The sequence below is a fragment of the Bombus impatiens genome, unplaced genomic scaffold, assembly GCF_000188095.3.
Source record: "Bombus impatiens unplaced genomic scaffold, BIMP_2.2 scf_0017, whole genome shotgun sequence".
In the NCBI taxonomy this organism is placed as follows: domain Eukaryota; kingdom Metazoa; phylum Arthropoda; class Insecta; order Hymenoptera; family Apidae; genus Bombus; species Bombus impatiens.
Window position 1 is genome coordinate 994,175 of NT_176436.1, and position 9,395 is coordinate 1,003,569.

The 9,395-nt window shown below is 41.4% G+C and overlaps 1 protein-coding gene across 4 annotated transcripts in view; it reads left to right on the forward strand.

The window, feature by feature from the left end:
• Nucleotides 1–9,395, forward strand: part of LOC100749778 (tyrosine-protein phosphatase 99A) — a 428,501-nt gene that overhangs the window by 412,948 nt on the left and 6,158 nt on the right. For 2 of the 4 annotated variants that reach the window (XM_033318607.1, XM_024364815.2), the window contains exons 7-19: nucleotides 909–1,109; nucleotides 1,953–2,233; nucleotides 2,830–3,086; nucleotides 4,560–4,855; nucleotides 6,371–6,591; nucleotides 6,673–6,798; nucleotides 6,867–7,039; nucleotides 7,130–7,421; nucleotides 7,552–7,723; nucleotides 7,794–7,918; nucleotides 8,003–8,280; nucleotides 8,357–8,492; nucleotides 8,581–9,143. In XM_033318607.1, coding sequence (XP_033174498.1) covers nucleotides 909–1,109; nucleotides 1,953–2,233; nucleotides 2,830–3,086; nucleotides 4,560–4,855; nucleotides 6,371–6,591; nucleotides 6,673–6,798; nucleotides 6,867–7,039; nucleotides 7,130–7,421; nucleotides 7,552–7,723; nucleotides 7,794–7,918; nucleotides 8,003–8,280; nucleotides 8,357–8,492; nucleotides 8,581–9,048 — 3,026 coding nt within the window. In that variant the 3' untranslated portion in view covers nucleotides 9,049–9,143. The remainder of the gene's footprint in view (nucleotides 1–908; nucleotides 1,110–1,952; nucleotides 2,234–2,829; nucleotides 3,087–4,559; nucleotides 4,856–6,370; nucleotides 6,592–6,672; nucleotides 6,799–6,866; nucleotides 7,040–7,129; nucleotides 7,422–7,551; nucleotides 7,724–7,793; nucleotides 7,919–8,002; nucleotides 8,281–8,356; nucleotides 8,493–8,580; nucleotides 9,144–9,395) is intronic. The other 2 variants (XM_033318609.1, XM_033318613.1) reach the window with 2 other exon arrangements.

The following is a 9,395-nucleotide window of genomic DNA, read 5'->3' on the forward strand; positions in this document are numbered from 1 at the left end:
ATGGATCGTTTCATATGTACATATACCGTTTCGTCTCCCTCGATACGAGTACCAGATGTTTCGACGAGATAGGGGATCGAAAACATGAAAGCGACGCGATAAAAGTTGATCCAGTTGGATTGTTTCAACGTTACTAGCTATTCCAGGTGTTTTCGAGAAATAGTAAAGAAGAAGAAAAAGAAGAAGAAAGCAAAGAAGGTAGCTCCGATCTTAGGTAACAGCTGCGGTCGTTCTGTACGAAAAGTGAATAGTGTCTATAGAGTTACTCGTCGCGGCGCGAGGGGTCTGAGAAGACACTCGAGGCGAAATTAATTATTCAGACTTTGGCCGTCGCAAGCTTGCTCTCGTCTTTGTACGCTGAAAATTGGAAAGCCACCTCGGAAGATGATGAGCTGCCTGACGATAAGGAAGGAAAAACTGACACGCCGACGAGTGCATCGACCGAAAAATAGTTTACGGAGCCGAGCGTTTTCGAGGGGTGCTTCAACTCGAGTATGACAAAATCGTTTCCGATGATCGCGTGCTAACGGCTTCCTTCGCACTTGCCGCACGAAATGTGAAAATCATTGGAAATAACGACACCGTTCGTTCGTTCGGTTCGAGTATAATTAACGTTATAGCGCGTTAATGATTGTATTGCATTTTTTAAACCTATAATTGATGTATAACAGTAAGCGAAATAACTTTGTAATAACGAAGTGTATGAAACCTTGGTAAATTTTATTTTCTTGATAATTTGGAAAATATCACGAAGCGTTATACTAGCAATATATCAATTTTTCAATTCATCGATCGTGTATAATAGTAATGTATAACTCACAATATTTCTTTTTGTAAATTTCTGATCATTTTTGCTTATATAATTTTTATAGTTTTGTAACTTTCATTTTCGTGTTGCCGTGTTCCAGTGCCAACGAAACCATTGAATCTATCGTCCCACGGCATCACATCCACCACCATTGAACTGTCATGGGCCGAACCAGACTACGCCAATGGGATCATTTCCGGTTATCGCATTTACTACATGCATTCCAATTACACCGACGTCCAAATGTACAGAACCGACGAGTATGATGGACCAGTCATTGAATTCGTTTTGAAAGAATTAGGTGAGTTAGTTATATCAAAAACGGAGCAGTCCAAAAATATTTTTATCTTCTCGTCGTCGTCGTTTCTTTTTATTCGCGTTGAAGGCGAGGCTCGTAATAAGCAAAGAGTACTAATATACAATTATCTGTTTCGAGAATCGTTATTCGTGTAAAGAAACAAGAGACATCAGTGTGCGTGGCTTAACGATAAGCTGGAACTCTTATCATCGCGATGCGTTACATGCTCACCCTCGATAACTGCAGGTGAACGCATTGTTAGATAACACAAATTTGATCTTATTCATATGGTAAATTCTATGTTAGGTACGATACATTTATTTTACAAATTGCTTTGAAATAGAAAGTTATTCCACGAACATTTCACTGCTTCGGTAGATACTCAATGGTATATAAAATATATGTGCACATATCGATAAAATATATTAGGGAATATTTATATACATATTACAAAATATTATACGTTATCAAATTATATGCTATAGATTATTGTATATATTAAATAATATTTTCTAAATCGGGATTATAAAGTAATTGATGTTGGTTGAAACTATCTTCTGTATGTATGCCACAAACACACTGTTTTATTATAATATCAATTAATAACCTCAACTAAAAATTTATATTTCAATATTATTCAAATATCATTCTTCTGTTATTAAATCTAATATTAGTCTTCATTAATTCTATATCATTCTTCTCATGCAATATTTTATTATCAGATTGTATTTTAATAGAAAAATTCGTCCCTCCTGATTTACCTAGAAAACTGCTCTCCATCTAATCACTGGACCAAGTGATTATACGATACCGCATTACCTCAACTGATCAGTTAATTCCTTTCAGAACCGTACACGGAATACAAGATATGGGTAAAGGCTTATACGTGGAAGAACGAGGGCGAGCCCTCGGACCATATCATTCGTCGAACAGATATTTCAGGACCCAGCGCGCCTTTGATCTTGAACGTTACTTGTCCGACTCACGATTCTGTCTACATCCAATGGGCCAGGCCGAATCTCTTTTGGGGTTCTATCGATTACTATTTCATCAATTATCGAATCGAGAACGACAATCGTTACGAGGAGATCGAAATGATGACGGAAAAGAATCATCTTGAGAGCGCGGTACGTTTCAGTTTGCTATAATTTTCACTTCGACTCCACCAGCCGCGACAGTTCTTCCACTTTCTTCGTTCTCAGTGTTTTCACTGCGAATAGCTGGTTTATTTCACGCGATGCTCTACCACGAAGAAAAAGAGACAGCCACCGAGAATTACTGGACTGGAACTCCGTTAACTGGAACCTTTCGTTTTCCCTATTCATCGATTATTTCTCTCAGCTCTAGATAAACAATGTTTTCTCTTATCTGGTTTGATAAACAATTTCTTTGACAGTATCAAACGTAGAAAGCTAGTTTACGAAAAATAGCAGTAGACTGACTTGCACTATTATAATTGTCTCTAAATGTGAGTTGTTTTGAGCTGATACGCTCAGCTGACACGAGAACATCCTTGAACGATTAAAGCGTTTTGTCGGTTATCGACTGCAGACGTGCCGGAAATGCACGGGACGGACGAACTTCCTTATCACGTTGAATTCCAAATTGAAATTACGCGATGACTCACACGAGTCGCTTACAGAGAACCCCAGTACACAGCGAGGATCGTAGAAACGTTGTGTACGCACCCGAATAACTTCGATAAACGCTTTTTTATCCACAGATGATCATACCAAACCTGACGATGAACAGCGTGTATGAGATCGTGGTGCGTGGAGGCACGCGAAGCGCTATCGACAATCGGTTGATTATACGCGGAGAAGGTTCTGCTCCACAGAAGGTGCGCGGCATTCGCGATTGCAACAGAGCACCGCCGTTATTGCCACACAGTACCATATGGTTCAGCAGCGGAGTGGTTGCCGGGGTGATCTGCGCTTGTCTGGCGGTGATGCTGATGATCACGTCCTTCGTCCTATGGAAGTGAGGATCAATCGTTTGTCCTCTTTCATTTTAAACGTCTATATCTTTCTTGCATGACGTCGTTCTCTTATTAAACATTTTTACTTTCTTTTTATTTTTCTCTTCTTTCCTCCCTTTTTTCTAATTCATATATTTTTAGCAACGGAAACAGGATTATTGAGGTATCGGCGGAAGAGCAAGAATTTATTAAATCGTGGTGTTCGTTCTTCGTAAACCCCGATAGTCACGAGATTACTGCCCACAGTCTTATTCACTCATTCAACTTTGCAAATGTAATACCTCGCCCTCATCATACGATAATACGCATTCGGTCGTCTTCGTGCAATTACAAACGATCTACGATGCAGTCATACAGTATTACATGGCACGTAGTCGGTGCGCTGTTCGCGATTAGTCCGCTCGACGAGCGCTCAGTTTACCGGCTGCTCTCGTGGTATTCAGACTGGCCGTACATTATCATAGCTAATGGCACAGGAAAACAATTATACGTACGGTGAACATTCGGCTCTAGGTGTCTCTCCGATTTACGGTTCCCTCTCCGCGGCGCGTTTAGTCCCTCCTTTTCTTCGATTCTCGCAGTCTTTCTCCTTCTCTATCGCCGACTGACCTCTTATCGTACGCGATAACAACTAGTAACAACGACAACGTAAGGTTTCCCAGTCGTACGGCGGCATTTCGTGAGTACATCGGGACGTCACGTTTCATTCGTTTCGCTTGTTTTGCCAGGAGTGGAGGGTTCCATCGAGTGTTACAATAGTCGTGTGCCAAAACACGTGCCGTCGCGTGCAATCTCCTGTATTTTCGCTGGTCGATCGGCATCGTCGAAGATGCTCAAGGACGTCGATTCAAACGCGATACTGTGTGAGTCGCGAGGGAACGATTCGTAAAGAAGGAATACTTTCTGGGTCACGGACGGCGTGCTTCGCTCTGTGCCTGTGCGTTGCTCGCTCTTGCAGTTTATTCGAGGAACGTTCACCTCGATTCCTCTTGCTCTGCCGATCGTTGAAAATTTTCTGCACAATCATAGAATGGATAGTAACAGAAGCTCATCGACGGGATGAAGAAGTACCTCGAACTGTGAGTCCCGGAAGAAAAGAAAATGAAAACGTTTCTCCTTCCTACGCGAGAACTTTTTTCATTACGGGAAGATCGTCGACGAACAAGAGAGCACACGGAGGGACATAAGTTCCCCGCGTGTTTCGTCGGTCGTAAACGATGATCGATCGCAAGCGATAACGCGAATGGAAACAGTTGACAATCCCAGTCTTTTATTGCGTTTAATTTACCGCACTTTCTATTACGAGATACTTTGTTAAGAATATGTTGTATAAAAGAATCATATTGTACCGCTTTGTTGTTTCGACAAACCCTTTTAAAATTCCTGTTCTTTCTTTCTCATTTCGGTTTTCCTCCGTTTGTGTTTGTTCTTTTACATTTTCTTTTGGAATGCATGCTTATGACGAAACTCATTAGGCCTTGCCTGAGGCCAATTTTCAGGAAATGCTTCCACACCGCGTACTACTTCCTCGACTATCCGCCCCGCAACGTGCCCACGCTTCAAGAATGGGAGAACAGCGAGCAGGATGGAGAACGTACCGCGGTCGCCATTCAGAAATTCGTACAACACGTTGCGAGTTTACACGCGGACGGGGACATCGGGTTCAGCAAGGAATACGAGTTCATTCAATCGGAAAGTGGCAAATTCACCGCAGAGAATTCCCAATACGTTGAGAACAAGGCGAAGAACCGATACTTGAATATATTGGCCTGTGAGTAGTACTATGTGCATTTCTTTGATTTCCAGATCAACGAGATCTTTTCGTGGGAAAATCTTTATTTTCATCGAAGAGCGTTTGGTTTCGACAGCTCCACGCAGCTCCTGTTTTTCTTCCTGCAGCTCACCGGCGTCCAACTTCTATTTTTAACCAAGTTTCCCTTTCACCCTCGCGATATATCGCGAGGTTTAATTTTATTTCATGCAACAGAGTCGTAGAGTCTACGTTATCTCTCGCGCAATGGCGATCGAGCACTCTGTTTAATCGATTAATTCGCAGCAATGGCACATTTCCGTTTTTTTCAAGGTTTCCTCTTCTTCGTCGGTACCAACGTTCCTCCGCTCGTTCGTCATCGAGCATGTAAATCAGCGAAGGTTTCACGCATGTCGGGACAGAGACCGTGCACGATACGACAATTGTAATCGCGCGTATCGGAAGTCCGCAATCGTCAGAACGTCACTCAGCCTCGCGTGGAACTAGCCTCCAATAGAGCTGAAATTGCGCTCAAGCTCGCTTTCTATTTTAAACGAAACGACTTTCGTTTGATTCATGAAATCCCTGTCTCGCCGTACCTCGAGTACCGTAATATTATGTCTCGTCATCTCGTTAAAACCGATCAATGTAACGCTGCGCTTCCTTCGTTTAATGATGGATTAACCCTTTACCCTTGTTATTCGATACTAAAGATTGTACTATTTGTGGTAATCGATCGTATCTTATCTTATGTTAACACCAAGGTCGTTTATTAAGCTTTCAATGAAAGCAAGCGTATAAAGCGCAAGTTAGATTAAAGTTTAATCTTCCTCCGTTTATGCTTGATACCGTTTGTAACAATTCTACAGAATTATAATTCTACTTGTAATAATTCTGCTTTATTAGAATTTCAACTAAGTAATATTCCTCTGTGCGTAGATAAGATCGTCTAGTCTATCAGGAAAAGCGAGGAACGAAAATCTCTCGTGATTTTATACCGATAACGTATCGGCTTTTGCTGAGATAAGCGGAATGGTTGGTCTAAGTGAAATCGCGCGCGATTTAACGCGTCGAAATTCGCGATGCTGCGAGCTTCAACCGTTCGCGATGTTATCGGATTAACGAGTTGCTCTCGTTCGCTTTTAATGTGAGTGACCGGCAGCACTCTGCAACGAGGTCACAGATGCTTCGCGGCACTGCTCGTTAATGCCTATCAATGGTGATGGGTGAGAGAGAAAGAGGAGAGAATGGGAGACGATCACCTGGACGACCCGCAACGACGTTGATTCATGGGTTTTCAGTGTTTAACCAAACGTCCTGGATGGGAAAATAATACTAGTAACGGAATGCTTGACAGTGAGATGCGAGTTTGGAGAAAAATAGAATTAATGCTTTCAAATACTTAATTAGTAATAACGTTAGCCTTTATTGCAAATTAATCGAATATATTACTAAATATTTTTTTAGTGTTCAAATGTTTCGGTAATTTATTTAATTGGCAGTGAAAAGGTACAGGAAGAAAATTTCTGTTCATAGACGACCATACTCGAGTGCAGTTGTTATCATGCGGCGGAGGACCCCCGAAGAAGGGTCACGATTACGTGAACGCGAATTACATCGACGGTTGGCAGCGTACGCGTGCGTATATTGGTACACAAGGACCACTGCCACCGACTTTCGATGGATTCTGGCGTATGGTATGGGAACAAAGGGTATCGATCGTTGTTATGATCACCAATCTCGTCGAACGTGGTCGTGTGAGTACCTCTACTATTTTATATACATCTAACTTGTATGTATTCTCTTATTTAACTCTTTCTGTCTTTCGCTGTTTACAGAAAAAATGTGATATGTACTGGCCTAAGAAGGGATCTGAGACTTATGGCTATATTCAAGTGACTCTGTTGAGAGAGGATGTTATGGCTACGTACACCATTCGTACCCTTCAAATTCGTCACATGAAGGTTGATATATTTATAAAAAGTTTCATCGATAAATTCTTTCAAGACCTAAATGATGTTAATGTCTATAGGTCAAGAAGAAGAAGAATGGAGTAAATATGGGAGAACGTATCATTTGGCAATATCATTACACCGGATGGCCTGATCATGGTGTACCAGAACATCCGTTGCCGGTTCTGAGCTTCATCCGGAAATCTTCCAATGCCAATCCTCCGGATGCAGGACCAATCGTTGTTCACTGCAGGTAGAGATAGGCGAACACTTTTAAGTACAGTACTATAAGCAGTATAAGAGATACAAATATAGTCATGAACTAAAATTGCTTTTATTACAGCGCTGGCGTTGGACGTACAGGCACCTATATTGTAATTGACGCTATGCTGAAACAAGCCAAGTGCAAGAACGAAGTGAACGTATTTGGATTCCTAAAACACATCCGCACACAGCGGAATTTCTTGGTCCAAACCGAGGAACAATACGTGTTCATTCATCATGCTTTGCAAGAAGCTATTGAAAGCGGTGAAACTAATATTGAGGCAAACAATCTATTAGAATATGTTCAAGACATGCTGAATCCTAATAATTCCAATATCGAGGCATGGAACAATCTTGAAGCTCAGTACAAGGTACTGTAGAATAGAATAATTACTATAATTTGTACTATAAGTATTACTATAAGTTGTAGAATAGAATAATTACTATATTCTAGGTTCTCTTATATGTATATTAATACGATCTTTACAATTATATTTTCAGCTGGTGACTTCATGGAAACCGAAAGAATTCAATCTTGTCTCCGCGATCAAACCGTGCAATCTTCACAAGAATCGTAACCAAGACGTTATCTCAATCGAAACAGCTCGCGTTCATCTGACGCCGAAGCCCGGAATCGATGGAAGTGACTACATCAACGCTACATGGATTGCTGGTAAATAATCGTTCGAAATTATTCAAATTCGATATAATGTTGAACGCGAAGCCAATTTGTTCGTTTCCAGGCTTCCATCGCAATCGTGAATTCATCATTACCCAACATCCAATGGAAAATACAATCATGGAGTTCTGGCAAATGATGTGGGATTACAATGCGCAAACTGTAGTTATGCTAACCGAATGCGACGAAGTAAATGGAGCTTTTTGTTCAATACTCCGTATCTTTAAGGTTGAACGATTAAGTAACAGTAAATAATAATTAAATAATTCACAGGAATATCCCGAATTTTGGCCTACCGAGGGAAAAGATTTAGAGTCAGAGACATTTCGCGTACGATTTTGTGGAATCAAGGAAACCGCGAGCGGAATGATCTTGCGCGAAGTTGCGGTCCGATCTCTGCAAGACGATTACGAATTGAGTGCCAAAATCGTCCAAGGACCGCGTTCCCAACCTGGCTTTTGGCCACACAATACCAATCCGAGACCACTTGTAACCTTGATTCACGATTTACATCGGGATTACCAAAACGGCCCTATTGTCGTAATGGATAGGTAATTTTCTGCAAATATTATTATTTCATGAACTCATAATGAATATAGAAATAACGCTGATCGTTATTGGCACCAGGTTCGGTGGCGTCGAGGCTGCAATCTTTATTCTGCTCACCACATTGAATAAGCAACTAGAGTTCGAGGATAGTGCTGATATTTATATGTTCGCGAAGTTATTGTACATGAAACGACCCGGAGTCTTCCGATCAAAGGTATACTTCGCAACCTATAATTTTATCCTTTATCAAATTTCATTTAGAAAGTATTTACAATATTAAAACCATTTTTTGCTCTTCATAGGAGGATTACGCGCTATTATATCAATGCCTGGAGACAATGCTGTCATCAAAAACTCACGACGAGCCGGATCTATACTCAATGGCCAATGGTCACGTGTCCACGATAACAGATCCCACCGATGTACCTACCTCGTCGATGCAACACATGCAGATGGATTATTCTCCTAAACCAACGATGATCAGAGAATACGCGACGGTGGAAGTGAATTCCATGTCCGATTATTCTATTCCGATTCGAGTGGATCACTCGATGGAACCGTGTAGTAGTAGAAGCAGCGAGAGCTGCATGTTCGCCCACACGGGAAACGAGCACGAGAAAAACATAGTTATGACCCATCGGAATGTAAGCTATCACAATCACCCGGGCAGTGTCTCCGTTATCGTTGACGCGAACGGTTACGTGACGAATGGCAGCATGCGTATGAGACCAGAGGGTATGGAGTCGAGCTGCAAAATGTTGCCTCAATGATGCCTGCCGATCTTCGGTTGCAGTGTTTCCTCGAGCCGGTCAGAACCGCTGTAACCGATCGAGCTACTCACTGCCCGAAGTGTAATCCTGATTCTGTGAGTAGCCACCCTGTATTTAACGTTCGAATGCTTCTATCCCTCAAGCATAGAAATATATAAATATTTCATATTTTTCAATAATTCTAATGTAGATACGCATACAATCTTTCTATGATTTGAACAATCGTAACGTCCATGTATCAACCAGTATTTTCCGACTATAAAGAAATACATGTCGACTATCATGTTCGTAGGTCAAGCTCTACGCGAATGTAGTTTTAACTGTAGAGTATTTATAAACTATTTATA